We start from the raw sequence: 25,603 nt of genomic DNA on the forward strand, positions 1-25,603 counted from the left end.
TGTCTGTTTGGACCGGCACATGCTTGCCTTGTAAGTGACCATTGAGACGGTTCGATGCGAGGTGCACTGCTAACAACTCTAGGCAATTGATGTACCACTGCCACTGCGGGCCTGTCTAAATACCTGAGACTGCATGCTCATTGTACGTGGTCCCCCAGCCGGTAGTGGAGGCATCTGTGTAAACCACAGCATGCCTGGCGATCTGGAGCCCTACCATCTCGCCGACCCAGGAAAGCATAGCTGCTATCTCTGGATCCGACTCAGGTTTGCCACGGTCACGGAGGGTGGCAGCGGCAACAGGACTCCGTCCCCCTGAAGGTAGCGGAGCCTAGTTCGCAGCTCCGAGATGGTCATCTTCCTGCAGTGGGAACATGACACATCCACAAAGGCCAACTCAGCGTGCTCGACGCCAAGACATGTGAGGCAGTGATCATGACCATCACCGCACCCAGAATCGCACGGGTGAAACGGCATCCTTTTAGGATGATCTGTCATCTTTATAAAGATACACCCGTGAAGCTCTTTTAGAGAAATTTGCTCTTTAGGAAGTGATCTTTTAGTGCTGAGGTATACAGGGGAATTGACCGCTTGCAACATCACAGGAGGTAGTGCAGCCTGAAGTGTGTAATCCACTCAACACAGGAACAACCGCCGCTGAAGTGCCATCTCGCCAACACACAAAGCTTCTGAGAGTGTGCTGAACTCGTAGTTCACAGCAGACACAGTTGAGCAGAATTATACTAATACTAGGCTAAAGTTTAAGGTCTTGCTTATTTTATTTTAAAATAATTATTGAATTTCTGTTAATTTTTACACTACCCAGCTAACAAAATATTCTAAAACATTTTGCTAATGGTTACAGTACTTTCTCTGAATGTTCCATATGTCCAGTTTTTAACATGGTTTAGAAACCTTTTTTTCTTGGTTGTGCAGGTTAGGGGAACATTCAATTTCATCATTTTGTCATCATTATGAGTATATTATTTTTAAATGTTACAATGTTACCCATACAATGACATAACTCACTGCTGAACTTTCATAGTATGATGCATTGTTGTCAACTCAAAATTAAAGGGATAGTTCTCCAAAAACTGAAAATTCTCAAAAGTTATCATTTATTCACCCTCAAAATGTTTCCAACCTGTACGAGTTTCTTTCTTCTGTTGAGCACAAAAGATATTTTGAAGAATATTGGTAACCAAACAGTTGACAGTAGTCATTGACTTCTTTACTAATTTATCCAAAATAAACTTTCCCTTTAACTAGCTAATCACGACTTTTTTCCCAAAGCCTCAGTAACATACTCATGCTTCTGTTACTTGATTCAACACTGTTGGACTGTTGTTAATGGAGTCACGCACAGTGGTGGAGTAATAACCTCTGCTAGTTAAATGATCACAATTAATGATATTATTATAGTTCATGTACATAAACAACAGAAGGGCATTCATTTTTTTATTGTTAATTCAGTCACCAGCTTTTTATGTAAACTATGTTGGTAACTTTTAACCATAGTTGGTTAAAGATGCTTTTGGGAAATGCACCTCAACTTTGTATTATGAGGTGGATCAACCAAATATTTATTGAATAAAAAAGAAAAAGAAAATCAATATTTTAAAAAATTAAAACAAACAAATTAATAAATAATAATAATAATAATAATAAAAAAAAATTAAAATGAACAAGTAATAACTTGTATAAATACAGTATTGTTCAAAATAATAGCAGCACAATGTGACTAACCAGAATAATCAAGGTTTTTAGTATATTTTTTATTGCTACGTGGCAAACAAGTTACCAGTAGGTTCAGTAGATTGTCAGAAAACAAACAAGACCCAGCATTCATGATATGCACGCTCTTAAGGCTGTGCAATTGGGCAATTAGTTGAAAGGGGTGTGTTCAAAAAAATAGCAGTGTCTACCTTTGACTGTACAAACTCAAAACTATTTTGTACAAACATTTTTTTTTCTGGGATTTAGCAATCCTGTGAATCACTAAACTACTATTTAGTTGTATGACCACAGTTTTTTAAAACTGCTTGACATCTGTGTGGCATGGAGTCAACCAACTTGTGGCACCTCTCAGCTGTTATTCCACTCCATGATTCTTTAACAACATTCCACAATTCATTCACATTTCTTGGTTTTGCTTCAGAAACAGCATTTTTGATATCACCCCACAAGTTCTCAATTGGATTAAGGTCTGGAGATTGGGCTGGCCACTCCATAACATTAATTTTGTTGGTTTGGAACCAAGACTTTGCCCGTTTACTAGTGTGTTTTGGGTCATTGTCTTGTTGAAACAACCATTTCAAGGGCATGTCCTCTTCAGCATAGGGCAACATGACCTCTTCAAGTATTTTAACATATGCAAACTGATCCATGATCCCTGGTATGCGATAAATAGGCCCAACACCATAGTAGGAGAAACATGCCCATATCATGATGCTTGCACCTCCATGCTTCACTGTCTTCACTGTGTACTGTGGCTTGAATTCAGAGTTTGGGGGTCGTCTCACAAACTGCCTGTGGCCCTTGGACCCAAAAAGAACAATTTTACTCTCATCAGTCCACAAAATGTTCCTCCATTTCTCTTTAGGCCAGTTGATGTGTTCTTTGGCAAATTGTAACCTCTTCTGCACATGCCTTTTTTTTAACAGAGGGACTTTGCGGGGAATTCTTGAAAATAGATTAGCTTCACACAGACGTCTTCTAACTGTCACAGTACTTACAGGTAACTCCAGACTGTCTTTGATCATCCTGGAGGTGATCATTGGCTGAGCCTTTGCCATTCTGGTTATTCTTCTATCCATTTTGATGGTTGTCTTCCGTTTTCTTCCACGTCTCTCTGGTTTTGCTCTCCATTTTAAGGCATTGGAGATCATTTTAGCTGAACAGCCTATCATTTTTTGCACCTCTTTATAGGTTTTCCCCTCTCTAATCAACTTTTTAATCAAAGTACGCTGTTCTTCTGAACAATGTCTTGAACGACCCATTTTCCTCAGCTTTCAAATGCATGTTCAACAAGTGTTGGCTTCATCCTTAAATAGGGGCCACCTGATTCACACCTGTTTCTTCACAAAATTGATGACCTCAGTGATTGAATGCCACACTGCTATTTTTTTGAACACACCCCTTTCAACTAATTCAACTAATTGCCCAATTGCACAGCCTTAAGAGCGTGCATATCATGAATGCTGGGTCTTGTTTGTTTTCTGAGAATCTACTGAACCTACTGGTAACTTGTTTGCCACGTAGCAATAAAAAAATATACGAAAAACCTTGATTATTCTGGTTAGTCACATTGTACTGCTATTATTTTGAACAATACTGTATGTCCATAAAATAAAAATTAAACCTAAATTAACATTGCTGAAGGTAACATTAAATGAGCTGTATATTTATTAAAAAAAACATTAAAATACAGAAAAATAGAAAAAAAAAAGAAGAAAAAGACAGCGATCTCCCCAATTTTCTCTCTTTCATCTTCACGAGTCAGGGGGAGAGAGGGGAAAACCAAGCAGGTCTGGCCCATTTCTCAGCTGTGAGTACAGAATCCCAGTGTCTTTCACGCATGGGGACCAGCAATGACAGCACAGCAACACAACAAGAGCAGCCATAATTAATGTGCTCATGATATGCTATATCTGCCAGTGTTTCAATTCTCCAAGCATGCATGCTTACAGTAAACGGATGAAGTCTCAGGCGATATTACTGGGGACATCTCAGAGATGCTCACAAGTCTCTGAGCTAGAGTCCAAGTCAAGTCTCAAGTCTCTGAGCTAGAGTCCAAGTCAAGTCTCAAGTCTCTGAGCTAGAGTCCAAGTCAAGTCTCAAGTCTCTGAGCTAGAGTCCAAGTCAAGTCTCAAGTCTCTTTATTATATTAAGTCTCTGGTTATAATAAATGTTGCATCACGTACAGCGACCCATCCAAGCTGCTTAGAACACTGCATAGCTATATATAAGGAATTCAAAGCATCTAATATGTTATTATGACAACTCTATTTATTAGCATACAATATCAACTTTGATTTTGGTATATAATCAGTGTAAACAGGCTATTGCAACATGACAAAAACACCAAGAATGCTTTACTTTTAAGTTAATATCTGTATTTTGCATTTATGGATTCAGTAATGGCCTTCTGTTTGTCCTGGCTGTATAGCTGCACACCTCTTGTCTGGCTTAAGAATGAACAAAGCTACGCTGACTTATGTTATTCATACAATACCTACTCACAAATAAACATCAAAAACAAAGCCGGCTGCAATTAATTTCTGTGCAAAACAGCTTTTACTACAAACACTTCAACACAAGAACATTGTTATCACACAAGAACATTTTGATAGAGAACCAAAAATATTTAAAGTAGATAAAATTAGAATAAATAAAATGGAAATGTCTACATACTATTACTACTGTAAACTTTGCAAATAGGACATCAGCCCCTTCAAGTCAATGAACAATAACAAAGTGGGCTGCAATGAATATCTGTGCAAAACGTCATGGCTCCGCTCCTACAATGACAGAGGCACGCAGGTTTTTTTTCCACTGGAGTACTCACGTGAAGGATGCGTGCACAACTAATAACTAATATCATCACGCTATAAAGGGTTGGCCTGCGCTGGGTGCGCCCCTCCCCCTATAACTGTTCTGTCTCGCGGAGGAGCTCATTTGTGTGCATCTGTGTGAAACACGCGCTCTGAAACACGCATAGGAAAAAAGAGCGACAGAAAGAACGGCTCCCCTCCAGCCGTGACTCGGCTCTCATCCATCATGTTTATGAGCCGTTCAAAAGAATCGGTTCGTTCGCGAACGTCACAACTCTAACAGCGAGCTCATCTGACGTTTACTAAAAATTAACATTGTTCACGAGTCCCGGAGCTCGAGTCCGAGTCGAGTCTGAAGTCTTTCGAGGACGAGTCTCAAGTCGAGTCTGAAGTCACTGTTTGTGCGACTTAAGTCGCACTCGAGTCCGAGTCTCAAACTCGAGTCCCCATCTCTGGGACATCTTTCCACCTGCTTCAGGGAAAAGAATTAAGCTATTAACCCTTTTAACCAGCCACGCTCACAGTAGACATGGCAGTATAGCAAGGGAGTTTTTAAAATAAACAGACTGTAAAGTGGGGGTTTATATCTATAACCAGTGTTGGGAAAAGTTACTTTTAAAAGGAATGCATTACAATATTTATTCCCTAAAAAGGTAACTAATTGTTTTAGTTAGTCTTAATATAAATAAGTTCTATTTTTGTAAAAAAAAATCGGCCAAGGAGGGGAAAATGAATTTGAAATGAAATTTTTGAAATGAATAAGCTTGCATCCCCTAAACTAAAGTGTGAACTATTCCTCACTTGAGTTGCACATCATTTGTAGAACTTTCTTAACCATTACAAATGATCTGTAGTTGTATACAAGACATTTATAACACTTTCAGCATCCATTAATTTCTGTAACAAATGTACTGTGAAAATGTATTTCTGCTATTCCTCACCTGTTACAATGGTTGCATTCTTTTGTAATTGATTTATTCATGCATTAACACAACATCTATAACAGGTGTTGAACACTTAGTAGTATGCACTGCAGAGTAAGTGCTGACTGGTGAGGGTATAGACAGATGTTTTCTTTGACACACGTAGAGTATTTTAACGCTGTGCGATCTTCAGTGGAAGGTTAAAATGGTTCACTTCATCACTAGATCCCACAGACTCCATGCAGAACAAGTCTGTGCTGATGAGAGAAAGGATTTAATACAACCCACTGGAATCCCCTGACTGTAAGTCATTTACATTCACTTGAAAACACAATTTATTATTCTTAAAAAATAATAATAAATAAATAGCTTTAAGATTAAACTTATGACAGATTTGTAAATCATTAGCATATTACATAATAATAATTTGTGTAATAATAATTGTGTAAATTAATAGTTCATCATTATCTAATCACTTGCAAATAACGTTTAGCTGAATTAACAAAACATACATACATTGTTAGCATATCACTTATTTATCATTCTTGCATGGTTTGTAAATGATTAGTTTATCATTAACTAATCAATTATAAATGATTTACAAGTGAACTTTATTATAAAGTGTAACTGCAAAGTTATTGGTTAAGAAAATGGGATTAAATACATAACGGGTATTTTTAACATTGAATTATTGCTGGTGTGCATTCCACTGTTTTTGTTTATTTTGAGGAATCCTGAATATTATTTGAGATGAGATGAGCAAATGCATGTTCACATTTAGTGTAGAACTACAGTAATCATCATGTTCACACAGCAAACACAAAAACTCTGAATTTACTCCTGAAAGTAATTCAGATATTTTCTTTATTTCTGTGTTAAAAATTAAAAAGTAACGCATTACTAGATACTTAAAGAAATTAATCTGATTACTTAACATGCGTTACCTGTGTTTGTGTTGTGTTTCCCCCTACACTTTCTGTGATGAGGCCTCAAGTGGAAGTTTGTCTAAAATACAAGAAAATAACAGTATACAGTCAATGTAATTTTGTTAATTTCATAGTTTACACATAGCAAATAAGCCTTGCGCATAAATTAAAAAGTGGTACTGTAGATTGCTGTCCATCATCAACAGCACTACTTTAATAAGAAAACGCTCCAGCTGGTCATAGACTACAAACTTATAAAAACTGAAACGAGTTAATAAATGAATTTTCCTGATCTATTTCTAAGACACGTCTGGTATAGACAGCCTCGAGCCGTTGTGACACACTCGTTGTAGAGTCGGTGTTACATCACACGTCTGCAGGAGTGAGTAAAACATAAAAGCATTACACTGTATTTTTCTCTTGGAAGGTTTTATGTATTTAAATACACATATCAAATTGAAGAAAATGTTTATGATGTGGTATCTTATTTGATGTCATTCATGACAAGCTCTGAATTCTGAAAGAATTCACAATATACAGAAACTGCAACATGCTCATTTTCATTCATAGAGTTTACACCCATTCTCTTAATTTGAAATGCTTATCTTAAATAACAGGCTGTCACATGGATCTTTTATCCAGTATAAACAAGGAGTGACTGATTTTATAGATATTTTTTTTTTTCTATTATTTGACAAAATAGTCATTATCCTTGCCTTTCTGAATAAAGTAATCGGCTTCGGTCACATATGATTAAATGTCTTTATACACATTCATGGACACCTATTTTGTTCTACACTTAAAAAATAAAGGCCCTTGATTGGCATTGATGGTTCTATGAAAAATAACATCCATAGAATATTTTCATTACACTAAAGTTCCTTTATGACTTTTGATACAAATACAAAATGCATCTTTAAGAGATTGTGACTCTCAACTGTGAAAATTGACATGAACCCGGATTGTGCAAAGCTGCCTCTGGTCAGTACTAGAGATGTGCATTTGGTGTAAATGATAAATTGGTGTATTTGACGTCATAAGAGGCATTACCCCACTCTGATCTGGGGACAACTAATGTTTATTTAAGCGATATAGCAAATGTGCAAAGTATGCATAATGGTGCTGTGATGTAAATAATGGGCCTCATTACCAGAGATGTCAGAATGCAACATCTTACACTGTCTCTTAAGCTGTTTAGTATCACGGCTGTTACAACAAATGGATTGCAGGTCATCACAGAGCACTGAATTAGTCATGACTACTCTCGTTCTCTAGGATTTCCTCAACAGCCTACAGCAATATATCTCAGAAAATGGTGCAATCACATTTTACATGGCAGGAAAGATCCACAAATCATTTTGTGACAGATCTGGAATAGGAAGTGGGATTTTCAAAGCAGGGCAGGGTTTGTGGCACATACATAAAGCAAAAAAATAAAATAAAAATTGCAGTTGCTCAGTGTTTTGTGTTGTAGATGGTCATAGTGCTTTGTATTGCTGTAAGTAACAGTATCAACCTGTAGTTTGACAGTAAAAGACTAGGAAACAGTGACCATCATTAGCTTTTGAGGACCTGTAATCACCCATAATATAGTCCACACCTATGCTGAAAAAAGCAGTCATATCATGTGACCATTTTAATCTGAGATTAGAAAAAATAAAACATAAAAGAACATAGGCCTAAGTCTTGAGAACAATATATTAAAACTGCTGTTTGTAACTTTTGCCCCTTTGTCGCCATCTCTGTTTGAAACCTGCATGCGGAATGATCTTCTTTATGTGTGATGTCCATTTGCACGGCTCCTCAGCGCGAATAAATCTAATTTTTGAGGAGTATGTGTGGCGGTCAGGTCACGTTAAACAATGCTAATCATTATTATTGTTGTACGTACTTTGTTCTCTTTGTTAACAACATCCACATTGCATGACTACGTGAATTTAGTGTGTATTGGTGTTACATTTTTGTTATTGTTATTACATTCGAATGAAATTGTTCTGTTAACCTCAAAAATCAGTCTCTTCCTTTATCTGTCTCTTTCGCTCTTTTCAAAAATTCATTCTGAGCCTAATGAATTTGTCCTCTGCTGAGGCAGATGTTAAGCTCTCGACATACTGTGAAGACAGATGTTGGTCCCCATCCTCTTGAGATGCCACCAACCAAATATCCTGCTCAAAATAACCATCATCTCCTGTGGAGAAACACAATATGCTGTCATCATGACTGAATTGAAAATGGAACTGAAGACAAAAACCAATTAAAACTTTTTGAATGGTTTTACTTTGATGAATGTAAAACAGCTCATATATCACTGATGAATATTTAATTATATCTCAATCCTGTCATCATAGTTCTTTATTTATTTTGTGGTGGGTTTCTGATGGTATTGAAAGACTTATTTTCCATACATAGAAAGCTGATCAGCTGAGTGTAAGCAAATGGTTATTGACAGACTTGCAATCACCAGAAGATTATTTCACATTCAGAATGAATCGCAGATGAATATTTCATTTAGCTAAATGTTTAGTCATCATAGAGGGAAAGAAGGTCTGCTTTCTTTCAGTCTCTTCACATTACTTCCCATATTTTCCCATCACTACCTACCAAATATCAATCAATCAATCAATCAATCAGTCAGTGTTGATGTGTGTGGTTTTGTTGAATAACATAGATGAGTAAATGATGACAGAATTCTACTTTTGTAGTGAACTATGAAATTTAGTTGAAAATGAGCTGTAAAAGTCTTTTTAGACAACAAACAAATATTTCAAATGAATCATTCATCTCATACGAGCCCATAGAGCTTACACTAGATGTACACCTGAGCTTAGCCTACGGTGTTTGTGCATTGAAAGGTGACTTTTAAGTGGCTTCTATCTCAGAATGCTAATTACTACCTCAACAGCTTATCAGTTTTCCAGGAGGGTTTATTTAATGGCTAAATCAAGCATCGATCCACCACAGACCATCTGATCCCAGGAGGAAAATCTTCAGAATCTCTGTGGGGCAGAGATACAGGGATGAAACATTCGTACCTGTCTGCCTCCCTTCTCTCTCTCTCTCTCTCTCTCTCTCTCTCTCTCTCGGCCCCTGGGCTCCACACTCTGCTGAAAGTCAATGACTTCCTGCCTTGTGCTTGCACACTGGGCTCTGGGGGCAATCTGTGTTGAAAATGAAATGGTACAAGCTCAGTTCCACGCTGCCTCTGACTTTATTGTACATTAGGCAGGTCTTACATTGGACTCCTGTCTCTCTCTCTGTCAGCAATTAGGCAGGCTTAGACGTGTTGAATGATTTAATTTTCAGTGACGCTGCCAACTGTGTGTCAGCTGCTGATAGCATGTTATCTCTGGCTCTCTGTCCCTGTTCTCTCGCTCTCTCACTAGTTCACTCTGGCTCTTTTTAAGTGAGTGTATATAAGTTTAAAAATGTTCTATAGCAAAGTTGGCTTTTTTTGTTGGACAGTGGGGAGCATTCGAGTCCACTGCATTAGATAACAAATATCAGGAAGACATCTGTACTCAAATGCTGCTAGATCTCTTCTCAAAACTACCATGACTTTTTGCAATAACTACCTGGTGTCAAGGTGATTCTTAGTGAATGCATTTATTATTTTTAGAGGAATGAGAATTAGATTATTTTTTTTATTTTTTTGTTCACAGTAAAATACTGACAATTGTGGGAGGAATGTTTACATTTCCTAAATTATGATTAAAATATTTCACAATGCAAAAAATAAATAAAATAAAAATAAATAGTAATGCTCCTCAAAAAGAGTTCTGCAGATAAAGCCATTTAGTATTCAAAATGCTCTGCTACTATGAAATCTCCTCACAGTTCGGTGAGAAGAACATATTATCGGACACATGCACGTACTTCCTCTGGGTTCAGCATCTCATACCAAAGGCCAAACCATCTGCCAGCCTGATCGCTGGCCTGTGAGACTCGGTTCACTGTTTCCTTCATTTCTTTTCAGCACTCACTACCCAGAGGCCAAAACCTTCCACGATTACATTTAAAGAATGACAGACTTATCGTCTGTGTCCTTGTTTTAGCAGCAGCCAGCCGAGAATAACCTGCCACTCTCTTAAGGATGCTCAGTAAATCAAGTACACTTTATTGTTGTATTCACCTGTCCAGAAGCAAACAGGAGCACCCAGAAGGCCAAAAGGCGTTAATGTACACTAAGTGTTTTGTGTCTTTTGTTGTAGTGTCATCCATGGATTCGGAAGATGAACCCTTGTTGCTCCAAGGTACCTGGAACCTAAGTGAGTTTGAGGAGCAAGAGGAGGAGGAAGAGGAAGAGGAAAGAGATGGAGAAACAGAACTAGTAAATGGAGAGGAACAGGTCTGTAAAGGGTTTTGGTGGGCTTTGGGCTGGGTGTACACACAACCCTGGGCGAGCGGGCTGGTTCTGGCCGTGGGATTTCTGGTACCCTTTGCCCTCTCTGCTTATATGTTCCTTCACTGTGAACCACTAGACATCGACCTTTCTTACAGCGCATTCGAGGTCAGGAGTCATGCATCAGCAGAACATTTTGACGCTCTTACCATTGCACTGAAAAGCCAGTTAGGGTCTTGGGACAGGCACAGGCGGGACGCCGAGGGATTTGACCTTGAAGCCAATGCTCTGAGGGACCTTTTGTTGCTCATGGTAAACCGAAAAGGGAAGGATTACTCTACACAGATGAATGTGACAGAATCCGCAGAGATCTTGGGACAGACTGAGATGGAGGCACACAATGACACCAGACAGTTTGGAAATGAGAAAAACAACAAGATGGAAGAGGAAAAGACAGACTCTGTCAAGCCAAACATAGCAGTAAAGCTCAATTCAAGTGATACCGAAGATCACAGGAAACCAGACTCACTCTTAACGAGGAAGCGAAGATTTGCTGGTTACTCCTACCTCCAGACCCAGGCCCTCTGGAGGATCGAGCTAGTGTTTGTGGCCCAGGGCGACAAGGATAATAACATCTTCACCCCCGAACGCCTTCACACCATACACCATGTAGAGAGACTTCTAATGCAGCACCCTCAGTTTCAGCAGTTCTGTTGGAAGCCATTGGAGGCATTGCGAGACTTGCCACTGGGACCTTCCTTCTGCTCCCCTCCAAGCTCCCTTCTGTCCTACCTCTTTCCCAGTGAGCGAAGGGGGAAGATCTACTATGATGGAATGGGTCCCGATCTAGCTGACATACATGGTGAGTCATGGGGAGGGGGGCACACTATCCCACTCTCCACAAACAATTCAGAAATCCTTATTTATTTTTAACTTTAATACTTTTGAATGCTGTATATTGAGTATAATGAAGCTCAATTACAGCAAATAAGCTCAGCTAAACTCACTAAAACAGTAGTGTGCTTTATTTGATTCACTGGTGACCAGCTTGTACCTCTAGCTGGTTCTTAGCTGTTTCATGTTGGTTAAGAAGGTTGACCAGTCGGACTACAAGTTGGTAAAGATCTGGCTGATCTGTAAGACCACCTTGGATCAGAAACATGCCAGCTTGACCGTGTTAAACTTGAATGGCCTGGTTTTCCAGAAGAGTTAGTCCTGGTTAACATATATCAGGGGTGTCCAGTTCTGCTTCTGGAAGGCCAATATCGTATCCACCTTATTTTCCAATGTGGAAGAAAGCCATTTTCTCTGGTTCATTAGCCATAGGGAAAGAACAAGAAGAATAACAAAGTGCAGTAAATGGTAAAACTGTTGTGTTCATAATTAAGATAATAAATAAAAATAATATGGCAAAAAATACCAGTTTGCAATATCGAGCAGCAAAACAATAGCTAGAAGACCGGAAGCCAGACACATTAAATTTACAAATGGCTGTGCCCACTTTTTTTGCACTGCTTTATTTAACTTTATTATTAATTTTATCATATGTCTTTTTTACATTCCCTTATTGTATAGCTGTACCTTATATTTTATATTTGATCTAGATGTTTAGGCTTTACTGTTAGTGTTATCTGTATGCACCGAGGGTCTGAGAGTAACGTAATTTCGATTCTCTGTATGTACTGTACATGTGGAAGAACTGACAATAAAGTAGACTTGACTTGACTTGACTTTTACAGGAAAAATAAGGTTGATAGAGTTTAGTTCTGAACTGCTCCCAACACATTGGCTTGGAAGTTTCCAGTGATCCTAAAGACCCTGGTCCAGATGTGTCCAATTAGGTTTTGAGTTAAACTCTTCAGGAAAGCGGCCCACTTGGAGCAGGACTGGACACCCCTGGACAAATATAATGTATCAAGCAGGGGTCTCCAACCTTGCTCCTGGAGAGCTACGAGGCGTTTCTCAATGTCAAGGATACTTCCTTGGCAGGACTGATCCTTCCAAGTCACTTCCTTCAGAGGCTAAGCGAGACTCCTCTTTAGCATTTGGAGAACACGTAAATGGAACAGGCTAGCAAGTGCACATAATTGCGTCATTACGTCAGTGAAAAGGTCCGTTTGAATGGTATCGTTAAATTACTTTGGACAACTTTACTAGTTATTTATAAAATAAATGCCGATGACGCAACCAAGTTAACATTTGTTAAATGACAGGTCCGGTTCAGTTAACCATTTGTATTTATATAATTTACAATATCAATACGGTAGTAATTTGCACTGGCATTTAAACGTTAAACTTTACTTATATTTACTACAGTTATAACAAATGTTTGGTAACGTAAATAAAAACCGTTAACACTCCGACTCCGCTAACGTTCAACATTTTTGAATTTAAGAACAAGATAGCAAAGCTGCGCGAGTGCGCACATAGGATTGTGGGTGATTTGAGAGCGCGAAGAGCCCGAAGGATACACATATGCATCCTTCCTGTGTATGGGATATACTTCGAACGAAGGACTCAGTCCTTGGTTGAAATTCCGAGGATCCTCGATATTGGAACAGTCCTTCGAAGGATGTCGATGACGTAGCATCCTCGAAATACTGGCTTCCGAGGATCCTTCCTTGACATTGAGAAACACCTACTGTCCTACAGATTTCAGCTCCAACTTCAATCAAACACACCTGTACCAGCTAATCAAGGTGTTAAGGGCTTACAGACAGGTGTGTTGAAGCAGGGTTGGAACTGAAGTCTGCAGGATGGTAGCTCTTCAGGAGCAGGGGTGGAGATAGAGTAACCACAAATGGTGTTTTTTTTTTATGTTCAGTGCCTCTTCATAATTTCGTCCAAATTAAGATATATATTTTTTTGTTGTTGATAAAACTGATTGTAGTATCCTCTATTCTCAGGGGCCCTGAGCCTGGCGATCACTCATCCGCAGTTTTACTGGTACGTGGATGAGACACTCACACCAGACAAGCTTCAGTCCTCTCTTCTTCGCAGTGAGATCCATTTTGGAGCTCCTCTCCCCTCCTTCTACTCTCTCCAAGACAGACCTCTAGAACAGAGACATCTCTACAGAGATTTTGTGGTGCAGTATGCGGACATCCTGTCACAACAATCCACCAGGTGGGTGTTGAGATCACAGCTGGTGCTGGGATGATTTAAACAAGAAGACGTATTGTTTATTTGTCTGGTCTAATACCATGCATGCTTAGGAAATGCAAAATCAGTTTAACAAACATATAAACCAGGAATTCAGCAGGAGATTCATGATTGATTATGGGGCATTAAACATGGTGCTTGGATCATAGATTGTGCCTTGATGCAAACATTTAGTTAATTATTTATTTTTAATAAATGAAGCTATCTTTCTAAATTTACTCAGTCGCTGAAGATTAGAATATAGACCATAAAGAATAAAAATATGCAAAATTTATTTAGGTCCTAGTTGGTGGAAGCTTTATTCCCACCCTGTCTTCTCCAATTCATGTAACTTGTCTTTTTTCTTATGCATATCCTTACCTGCATATAATTTCCACTTGAAAATTGCCAAGTTGGTAAGTGAGATATTAGACTGCTAAAAATACTTTTTGTTTTTTTATTTATAAACATTTCTAAACATCCTTAAAGATACGATTACAAGACATTGGGACATGTTTTCAGAGAAATACAGTATTTTGAATATCCTTTGTCTTGTTTAAACCTTAAACCAAGTATAACTTTTGCAGTTTTGTTTCTCAGGTTACTTTATTGTATATAGAACATTTAATTATTTTTATGGAAATACAACAAATGTATTAAATAATAATAATAAAAAAATACAATTTTAATTGCAATTAGGGCTACAGTTTGGTTTGACTGGTAACCCATTTGTCTGTTTTTCTTTGGAAAATGCATTCATGCAGTTCAGAACACACACACACACACACACACACACACACACACACACACACACACGCACACACGCACACAAAGTAAATAATAAAAAACATTTTTTAAACATGGACCTTCCCTGCCATGGAAAATGTTTTCCAATTGCAATCAGTTGTGCAAAATGAATGAACTGCTTTCAGTGCTCACCTCTATTCAATAAGATGTCATTTTTATTCTAAAAGTGATTGACTGTAAATTAAAATTAAAGTGTGTGTGAGAATTGTCATAAGGCAGAATTTGCTTTCATAAATTTGACATCTATAACGGCGCCATGAACTTATGAGGACAATCTCAATGGCACAATAGTGATGAATCACGGCTCCGTCCTCCTGCTCTTCTGTGCAGCAGCTGGGGATACTGTTCACTTTAATAACACAAAACTAACGAGTTATATATAAATGATTAAACACACAATGGGAGTCTATTAAGTCACTAAGTATTCCTTAGTGTCAATAACAAAAGTCAGGCTGCAGTCATCTTTGCAAATGAAGCCCCAGAAGGACGATCACAGACTTTGAAACCAAACAAAACCAGCCATGAATCAGAGACAATGACTCAAAGCTTTATTACATCTGCAAAACACCCCTAATATACTTACAGCTGTCAAGACAGTGAATTTCAGCAGATGCTCTTCAAATGACAGTCATTACTGCCAGCATGACAGTGGTAGGAGGCCTAGAGATGATCTAGTGGCCTGTCTCAGAATAGACCCTCATTGTTTCTCTGATACTGTAATAACTCCTTTAAGAGCCCCCCGATGTAATTAAGATAATCTTTTCCAAACACTAATGTGTGCCCATTTTCTCTCTCTAATCCCCCTCATCCGGTCCTCCTTTTGTAAAACATTGACTGAAGTCAACCATAACCCATCTCGACTATCCTTCTGTCTCATCCCTTTTTTATTCTCTCTCTTCAGTAAAGTGAAGGTGTTGTACGGGGGTACGGAGTTATTTGATGATGAGGTGCGGAAGACCTTCCACAGTGACATGTTGCTGGCGTTGTTCAGTGGGGGATGCATTACTGTCCTTGTGTACGTTCTCACTTCATTTTCTGGTAAGACACCGACCAAGCCTTCCAATCAAATAAACCCGCAGACACCATGCTTTACAGTGAGTTAAGGCTTTTGTTGTGCAGTCAATACAAAGTAAAGATGCAAATGTTCAATATATAAGTATATTTAAAATTCTATTTCAATTCTTTCAAGTTATTAGTTGATTAACTCTATGTTGGTTACATTTAGCAGGCAACAGAGAAACGTGTTGCAGGGAATTCATTGTTTTGATTGACTGAGCACTGATATTCATTGCATTTAGTGTTTGTCTGCGATTGCTGTCAGTCTGTGCAGTGGTGGCGAGGGGGGGGGGGGTATTTTTCAGTGAGCCTTTCTGCGAGTTACATTTATCGACCTTATTTTTAATGTAAGAGCTGGCACAGACATTTTTAGCTTGAATGTGCAAGGCTTTTAAGCTTCTTTGAGTTATTTTCGCTGTACACTCCATAATACAAGGCTTAATGTGTTGTTTTAATATGAATGAATATTTATATTGATTTTTCAGATGTGTTTTACCCATATTTTGAATTACAAATTGCATTGGATTGCATTTAAGGGTTAAAGGAAATGTCTGTACACTTATATTCTGGTAATTTTGCCAAGCCATTATCTGTTTTTTGACTGAGTGTTTTCATATAGTGTATAAAAACAGTCCTTTATGCTGCTTGTATGTTATCATGATATTTTCATTTATTATAATCATCCATTTTAATTGATCGCTTTCAAATTTATTGTAATTTATTACAATCAGATGCATGGTTTGTGTAATGTGTGCTATTTAAGCAAGTGCACGGCGAAGGAGGTCCCATTAGTTAACGTTAGTTATTGTGTTAACTACAGTTAACTAGCAGTGAGCAATTTATTTGCTACAGTATGTATTAATCTTCATCAAGCTTAGTTAAAAAAAGTCCATTCAATAATATAAACAGATAATTTTGCATAACAGTTTATTTAAATAATATATGCGTTAATGTTGAAAATAACATGGATTAATAACTAAGATTAAAAAATGTTTTCTTTTTAGGTCACATTTTATTTTAAACGTCCAATCCTCACTAGTAACTAACTATTAACTATGATTTTTTGCCTCAATAATCTCCTAATTTGCTGATAGTAGATTGCTGATAATAGTTAGTGAGGTAATTGTAAAGTTTAAGATTCAGGGATCTAAAATATGGTCACAAAGACTCATGCACTAATATCTGCTGTATAAGTACTAATAAACAGCCAGCATGCTATAATATATATGCATGATAATAAGCAATCAGTTAATAATGAGAAATGGTCCTTAAAATAAAGTGTTGCCATTTTTTTTCATTTGTAATATTTCTAATGTATTTTATTTATCATGAACTTACAGTTGACAATACTGCTTCATAGACTATTTATTTTCTCTTGGTTAATTTCAAGTCGTATTAATTAACAAAAGCTAATGCATTTCTGAAAAAACTAAATATTACATTGATAAATTAACATTAATATACATTAATACATGCTGTCAGAATGGTTAATTCATGATCAAATGTGTTAATAGTGTTAACAGATTGTATTGCAAAGTGTTACCTATTTATCAAAATAAAAAAAAATGCTGATTTAATTTAATTTCAAAGATCAGATGGATATTGACTGGTCAATACATGAATTTTGGTTTGTTAAAGTATCATAGCAGATATGATTTAAGTTTTAACGTTGTTTCCATGACTTGTTTTTCATTAAAATTGCGACGGGATTTCATTTTCTCGTCTACAGAAAGGCCTCGGTATGCTTTGTAACAACATATGTGTCAACAGATAAGCTGAAAAATGATTTCTGAAATGAAATCTGACTGATGTCTTGAACCTGCACAAACTCACCCCACATGCAGCAGCAGGAGCTTACAACTTTGTGCCGTATGACTTAATTATTCACAGCAGTAAACATGTATTTTCTAATAAAAGCAAGACTTGTTGATGAAGCAGACTTGAAGGTGCACGAACTGTGACTTTGGTTGTTGTGCGATTCATCAAGACAATCTTATTGATCTGGCAGTCTCTCAGCTCCACGGCTGCTTTTCTTGGTATATTCATGTCATTATACTATCTTTGTCAGAACATTCCTGTGGAGCACCACTTTTCCATTTGACATTTTTAGGAAAAGCTCAATAATGCTTTTTCACATTACGTAACTTGACCTCAGTGCTTTATCTGTGTATCACATAACCTTTCCTGAACCTTTATAATTCATTTACGTCAGATGCATTTGCAATGCGCTGCATTATTAAAGAAACATTAGAGAGCTCTCGAAACTCCGTCGTTCCCCTCAGCTTGTGCACCAATTTGTAAACGTTTGTTACGAAACCGTTAGCACTCTCTGTTCACCCCAGCACATTCAGTTAATTCAGGGATAAAAGCTTGAAAACAGAAAACATCTACTTGTGCTGTAAAGCATGCAGGTCAAAAATATCTTGGCTAATGGTAAATTGAAAACTGCAGTTTGTAATGGTGACATATTTCAGTAAATCCTTGGTGAACTCCGTGTTGGAGCAATTAGCTTGAAATACTGATGCAAACTTACATTTTTAAATACCATGACTATAGCTCAGCCATCAAAATAATGTGGTTTTATAAAAAGGCTATTGTTGTAATGCTACGTTTGCTTGCAGTTTATTGTGTGCACAGTCATTCATTTTAGTGAATCGTTCAATTTGGACGATTAATTAAATAAACGTGTTCAAAAGAGAGTTCCTGTGCAGCATCTAAAGCAAAATATTTTGTCAAATTATTAGTTTAAAATCACATCATTGAAATGTTTGAAGTCATTAAGATTTACTTTTATTCAGCAAAGACACATTAAATGAATCGAAAGTGACAGTAAAGACTTTTATATTGTCACAGAAAGTTAATACTTTCAAATAAATGCTGTTGAATTAGAATGATTTCTGAAGGATCATGTGACACTGAAGACAATTCAGCTCTGATCACAGGAATAAGTTATATCTTAAAACATATATACTGCATATATCTGTGTCCGTCTTCATTTCAGGCTGCAAAGCAACAAAATCGGATTATTTTTAAAGGGAGGTGATTCTTTTCTTTACCCACTGTATATAGTGTTAATTTAGTACTAATAAAAGCAAGTTATACTTTGATATCTAAAAAGTTGATATCTAAATTATTTCAGTTCTTGATAAATAATGTTTAATGACTGCATGCACATTTATGGAACTGCAGTAAGTTACACTCTTATAATAGTTTATCCAGCACTGAAAGTCTGACATTGATTTGACATTATGCTTCATACAGGATCCATTTCATTTCTCTGCAGTGTTTCAGACGTTCTTCGGCTTGGCCAGTATTGGTCTGAGCTGTCTCGTGGCGCTCTTCTTGTATCATGTGGTGTTTGGAGTCAAATATCTGGGCATTCTCAATGGAGTGGCAGCTTTCGTCATCATAGGCATTGGTGAGAATAATAAAACATCAACCTATGAGCCTTGCAAATGAACATCAGTTTGATCTTCCTCTTTCTTTCCTCCCAGGTGTGGATGACGTGTTTGTGTTCATCAGTACGTTCAGACAGTCAACCCACCTGACCTCTTCAATGCAGCGTATGATTTACACAATAAAGACAGCAGGCCGAGCCACGTTCCTCACGTCCTTCACAACAGCAGCTGCATATGCTGCAAACACCTTCTCACAGGTGCAGTCGGCCAAGCAGAAGAATAAATATGTCCAGAAAATCAATCCTCAAAACAGTTGTGCTAACATTTTGACCATTTGGAAGGGTGCGTTTTAAGTGAAATACTAGGGCTAAATTTACACTTAGGGAGGATTTAGTTAAGCTCACTTACAATGCTAGTCAAGGATTTAAGTTTCTGAATTGTTTTCTACAGGCTGGTTTTGCTGCTGTACCTGTAAAGCTTCACATTCAATTTTAGTCAGAACAGTGGAACAGTGAATTGAACCTTGAATAAAATAAATAAATAAATAAAAAAACTTAATATTAAGTGTAAAATACCCAGCATACATCAGGGTTTTATGTTTTATGGATCATACAGAATATGGAGCTCAAAATCGAGAGGGAAATGACACCTTAATTTTATTCAGAGGCCTAAAATTAGTAAAATATACAATTAGCTGAAGTTTCTGGTATCAAAAGTATAAATTCTGGTAACCTTTAATGTAAATCAGTAAGATTTTTGGATAATGGATGTATGGATAATCAAGTAAACCTAAGCTGCTTCAGTCCAGTAAGTGTAAAGTAAATTAGCTCTGTTATGATTGGCTAACCTCAACATATTAATCAGGGCTGCCAGGTCTGCGTGACAAAAAACAGCTTAATTGGCGCTCAAAACTAGCTCAGCCGTCTTCTGGGGAAAGTGGGTATCAAAATGTGTGCTCCAGGGTGTCAAAACCTCAACTTCAGTCACAGTCGAATTCCAGGGGGGCGGGGATTTCGTTTCAACTTGCAGGCTAAAAGAACATCCTGGGGCAGCATTGTAAAAGTAGCCCAATTCCATGGGAGAGCTGTGACATTATCAACACTGATGATAATGTACCGTATTTTCCGCGCTATAAGTCGCACTTTCTTTCATAGTTTGGCTGGTCCTGTGACTTATAGTCAGGTGCGACTTATTTATCTAAATTAATTTGACATGAACCGAGAGAAATGAACTAAGAGACATGAACCAAGAGAAAACATTACCGTCTACAGCCGCGAGAGGGCGCTCTTTGCTGCTGCTGTAGTCTACACTGAGAACATAGAGCGCCCTCTCGCGGCTGTAGACGGTAATGTTTTCTCTTGGTGCTTGGTTCTAAATAAATGCGACTTATAGTCCAGTGCGACTTATATATGTTTTTTTCCTCATCATGACGTATTTTTGGACTGATGCGACTTATACTCAGGTGCAACTTATAGTCCGAAAAATACAGTAATTCACTTTGTTGTTTACTAAATACTACATATGCATATGTCAGTGTGCTCATGGTCATTACATCAATCTCCCTGATGATTTTTGCTAGGATGGTCAATTTTACTCTATAAAACTTCTGCTTTCATCCATGACCTGTGCCCGGTAGATTCTGTAATTTGCCTGTCAATAAAGCTTTAAGTGCTGTGGTAAAACGAGATAAAGTTCTAATTGAACTTGAGGATTTGTATGTGAACTCCTACTTTGAAGCTCAGGATCTAACATCAATCAAAAAATAAACACCATGAGCACAAAATGATGAAATACGCCGCAAGAACATGTAGAGTAGACAGCCAAACATTGCTTTATTTTTAAAGAGGGGTCTTATTTTATTCACGTTTGTTTTTTGTACCCATGGGGCTTTTATGTTTCTGTCACCGACTCATGTTTATTCAGCAGCGTATAATGGCGTAATGAGAATCCCGCCTGTAAATTTATTTTAAAACATGCAAAGGAGTGAAAAAATTCTGACAACACCTGACGTGTGACCTTTATCTGTTTTGTATGCATCATTAGATCCCAGCGGTTCATGACTTCGGTCTGTTCATGTCTCTCATTGTGAGCTGCTGCTGGCTTTGGGTGTCCATTCTCATGCCTGCTGCCCTTTGCATCTGGAGTCAGTGTGGAGCTGACCGTGCCAACACCTGTCCCAAATGGTAGATTGTGTTATTTCTTCCAAAATGTTTTTTTTTTTTTGAGAAATGTGCATGTTCTTTCTTTCTTTTTCTGTCATATTGTTAATTCATTAAATGGATAGTAGCTGAAAAACTTAATTTGTTCTGTGGATACAAAAGAAGATATTTTGAAAAAGTTTTTTCTTTTCATACAATAGAAGTTAATAGCCACCAAAACTGTTTGGTTACCAACATTTTTCAAAATATCTCAACCTGCTTTCATGGGAAAATGCAGTTATTTTAAAATGTGTCAATTTCATATTAATTTATACGATGTGAATCATATGAAAGGTTATTTTTTTTGAGAAAGGGTAAGTGTGAATAAGTGGGGGATAAGCAAATGCAAATGAGATTGTTGAAATTCAGACAAACTAGCCACCAATAAGATAAAATGTAAAAGAGTTATGAATTGCCATTGTGTATGAATTGTTGATTTTGAGATTGTGTTGATATGTTTGTGTTTCACAGAAGAAGAAAAGTAATTTTTGGGCAAACTATCCATTTAAAATAATAGTTTGCCAAGAAATACTAATTCTGTCATCATTAATGTCGTCATGTTGTTCCAAAGTAGTATGTGGTCACTTTTTTCCACTTTGTTCCTTAAAGTGTTACCTGTTAAAATGGTCTGTTTCTCAGCTAAAGCTATTGCAGAAGTCAGATGGACCACTTTTATGGTTGTTTTGCATTGCTTTAATGCTTGAATGCTTCAGTCCCCTCATTGTAACGACACAGAAAAGAGTGAAGAGCACAGTCTTCAAAACATCTTTTTTGTGCTCCAATGAAGACATTAGGTCAAGTCATACAGGTTTTGAATGACATGAAAGTGAGTAAATGGTGATGGAACTTTTTTTTACATATACAAATTCTGTCATGAAACATCGTGCCCTTCAAATGCAATTTGATGCAATTACACTGAACGCAGATGGGACTTCTCAAGATTCAAAAGTATTGCAAAAGGACCATAATTGTGTCATAAAAACAGTCCAGATATGACTAGAGTTGGGTACCGAAACCGGGGGACAATATGCAGTGTTGGGCAGTAGCGTCGCTACAAGCAGCGAAGCTACTAGTTTAACTACATTTCTCAGTAGCTTGGTTTACTGTAGAGTAACTGGTAGCTTAGCTCACTACATTTTCCAAGTAGCTTGCCCAACACTGCCAATATGGAATATGGAAATATACCTATGGAACCGGTATGCACCAAACCGAATAAGGATGCAGATTTCAGTGCTTCATTTCGGTGCCTCTTAAATGCCTGTGCGATCGATTGAGATGTTTGTCCTGGTTCCCCGGAATGTAATTTTTTAATGACTATAGCATTTAGCTCCATAAACTGTAGACAAATTCACGATCGCCTCCGAGTCAGTCTGCTTAAATTTCATATGAAAACAGCGTCAGATCTGTCTCCTCCCCGTCTTTCAGCGCGATCTTCAATCCGCAGGCCTCGAGCGGACTCAAACAGAAACGGAGGACACAAGGTGTGTGATTATCAATAGGTTGTTAGAATTATCTGTATCTGTGCAGTTCTTTGTCATAAATACAGTTTACAAAAGGTCACGAGGGAGTTTTTCTGGCTTAAAACCCTTTTTTTGGGGGGTGAAAATACTAATGTGCCTAAGACTGTACTTTACAAACGACATTGGTGCTTCTTCATAAAGAATGACCATCACTGTATCGACTGATTTAAGACTGTGACAGACAGCACTCATAACTAAATATCAGAGCGAGTGACAGAGACACAGTAGAAACTTTATGTGTGGTTTTGTATTAAACAACGACCCAGATCATGAAATACATGTATTAGCCTTAGAGTAAGGGAAGCTTGGGAAATGAGAGCATCCAAGGAGTGTGTGAATGCTTTTTAATATAAGTATCCGTTCAGGCACCATTTAGGCACCGGTACCGTTTTAAAAGTATCAAAATGGCACCGGTATCGAATAAAACCCAATCGATACCCAACCCTAGATATGACTCGTGAATCCTTATTTTGAGTTCAATCTTTTGAATGGATTGGCCACTGGTCACTCCTTTCCATTCATTTACAATGACATTTACATGCATTTCTGTCTGAATGATCCCTTTAACCCTAACAGGTGGAGCACTCTAACTAAACTGTCCGCCAGTCCCAGTCCCCTCTCAGATGATGATGATGTTGCTCTAATAACGGTAGAAATGGAACCAGGTAATGATGATGTCATCACCATGAAAGCTGTTTCATTTTGGTAAAAGTTTACAAGGACAGTTTGGAATATTGGAACATTTGGAATGATAAGGCCATGGCTATGAACCAAGGAAGTAAATAGGATCTGTTTTGATTTCATGTTGATTTGAAAATGAAAACCTTGGTGCATTATCTCAGATCATCACATCTGGCTTCTGAGTCACTCCTTGTATTGTTGATTTCTGTGCAGGTGAGTACCAGTCTGAATCGGATGCGGCGCTGCTGTCGCTCTCAGCCGAAGCTCCTTTGACGGTGTCCTCTGAGGGCAGTGTAGGGGTGGTCAGCGCGCACCTTCAGAGGCTTCTGAGACACTGGGTGGCAGAGCCAGTGGTGGAGAAACGGAAAACCATTATAGGTGAGCAATGCTTGTCATGATTAGGAGTGTTTAGAGGTTTTTCTCAAAATATAGGATGTGCATTCATAATGCTCACATAAGTTAAACATTTTTATTCATTTTCTCTCAGCTGCAGACAATGATAAGACTGCCAAGTGTGGAGACATTTTCACACAAAATGAGTGCAAAATATCTGGACAGCACACATTGAATTAAAAATACAACGTGATGAGGTCACGTCAACAGTATTGTGTTCTATTGTTTGACATGTTTATATGAAATAACTCCTATAATGAGTTGCTTGGTATTTTATAGTAATAAGTAAGTGGTATGCAGTATACAGTACATAGCGTATTGTAATGTGTAATTCTCCTCACAGTCTAAAGATTTGTTTGGAACAAACTACCAACATTCCGTATCCAGATATTCTATACATACTATGAAAAAATAATGCGACCAGTAAAAAAAAACAAGAACTAAGATTAAAGCTATTAAAAATGTATATTATTACACTATTAAATATATATATATATATATTTATTTGGTAATTAAACTAAAGTTGAGATGAAATAAAATATAAATGCTAGATGAAAAACTTTAAAACATGAAACTTCGAAATGTTGCCTTGGTAACCAAATAACAACAACAACAACAATAATAATAATAATAATAATATAGAATAATAAAATGAAAATATAAAAATAAAATCGAATTAAAATGGATACATTATTATTTATAATATTAATAAATAAAATAATAGTATATGAGTACCTTACCAAATTACCAGAATTTATCATTTAACCTAATCATGATTGTGTTTAAATAATTGCACTGCAATTCATTTTTAAAAAATACCTTTATAACATCATAAGAACTAAAAATTGTTGACAAAATCATTTTCACAAAGGTATGGATAAATAATTATCTGGAAAAAAAAGAGTACAATAGTGAACTCATGCAAGTCAGATTTGTTTTTTTTTTCTGCTAATGTACACACAATGTATGCATGAGTAAAATGAACATTTCCTGGCTGTTTTGTTTCAGTCTCTCTGTATTTAGTTTCTTAGTCTCAAGGTCAGTCTATTCACAGTCTAATCAAAGGAGCTTTGAACCACATCCCTTAGGTGCCTGCAACAATGCAATTAAGCTTGTTTTAGCATGGTAGAGCGTTGCAAGACATTTCCACAAACGCCTATTGTTTACTGTACATGCATATTTATACAGCTGTATGCATGTCAATAAGCTAAATTAGAGCCAGGTTTCTCCCAGGCTGTTATTTTCTCTTAGTAGTTGAGCAGTCTGAGCAGTGTTGAGGCAATGGTGCTATAAGTATAGATGTAGAGACGGAAACAGTACAGTCATGAATAATGTAGCAGGATGAACAAGTTAACAAGGTTAACTCTTGTGCTGTGCAAAAATGACCTGCCTTTTAAAAATTGCTTGTAAATCTCATTATATGCTGTGTCATCATCACCAAACACTGGATTCAGCCTTTTTTATTAACGTGTCTTCTTTCCCAAACAGCAAGGGTTTTGTATTACTTTTTGGAACTGATTGATCATAGGTCTCATTGATCTGTACACTATATGGACAAAAGTATTGGGACACCTGACCATCACACCAACAGGGACTTTAATGGCATGGCATTGCATTGTACATATATAGACATTAATATGGAATTGGTCCCATCTTTGCAACTATAACAGC

General features: G+C 37.3%; 1 protein-coding gene across 1 annotated transcript in view; it reads left to right on the top strand.

Moving 5' to 3' along the window:
- Nucleotides 1–25,603, top strand: part of LOC128018252 (protein dispatched homolog 3) — a 54,082-nt gene that overhangs the window by 9,515 nt on the left and 18,964 nt on the right. The window contains exons 2-9 of the mRNA XM_052603645.1: nucleotides 10,608–11,600; nucleotides 13,645–13,864; nucleotides 15,588–15,724; nucleotides 19,026–19,160; nucleotides 19,237–19,397; nucleotides 21,184–21,323; nucleotides 23,435–23,523; nucleotides 23,753–23,917. Coding sequence (XP_052459605.1) covers nucleotides 10,616–11,600; nucleotides 13,645–13,864; nucleotides 15,588–15,724; nucleotides 19,026–19,160; nucleotides 19,237–19,397; nucleotides 21,184–21,323; nucleotides 23,435–23,523; nucleotides 23,753–23,917 — 2,032 coding nt within the window. The 5' untranslated portion in view covers nucleotides 10,608–10,615. The remainder of the gene's footprint in view (nucleotides 1–10,607; nucleotides 11,601–13,644; nucleotides 13,865–15,587; nucleotides 15,725–19,025; nucleotides 19,161–19,236; nucleotides 19,398–21,183; nucleotides 21,324–23,434; nucleotides 23,524–23,752; nucleotides 23,918–25,603) is intronic.

Source organism: Carassius gibelio, chromosome A8 (assembly GCF_023724105.1).
Source record: "Carassius gibelio isolate Cgi1373 ecotype wild population from Czech Republic chromosome A8, carGib1.2-hapl.c, whole genome shotgun sequence".
Classification (NCBI taxonomy): Eukaryota; Metazoa; Chordata; class Actinopteri; order Cypriniformes; family Cyprinidae; genus Carassius; species Carassius gibelio.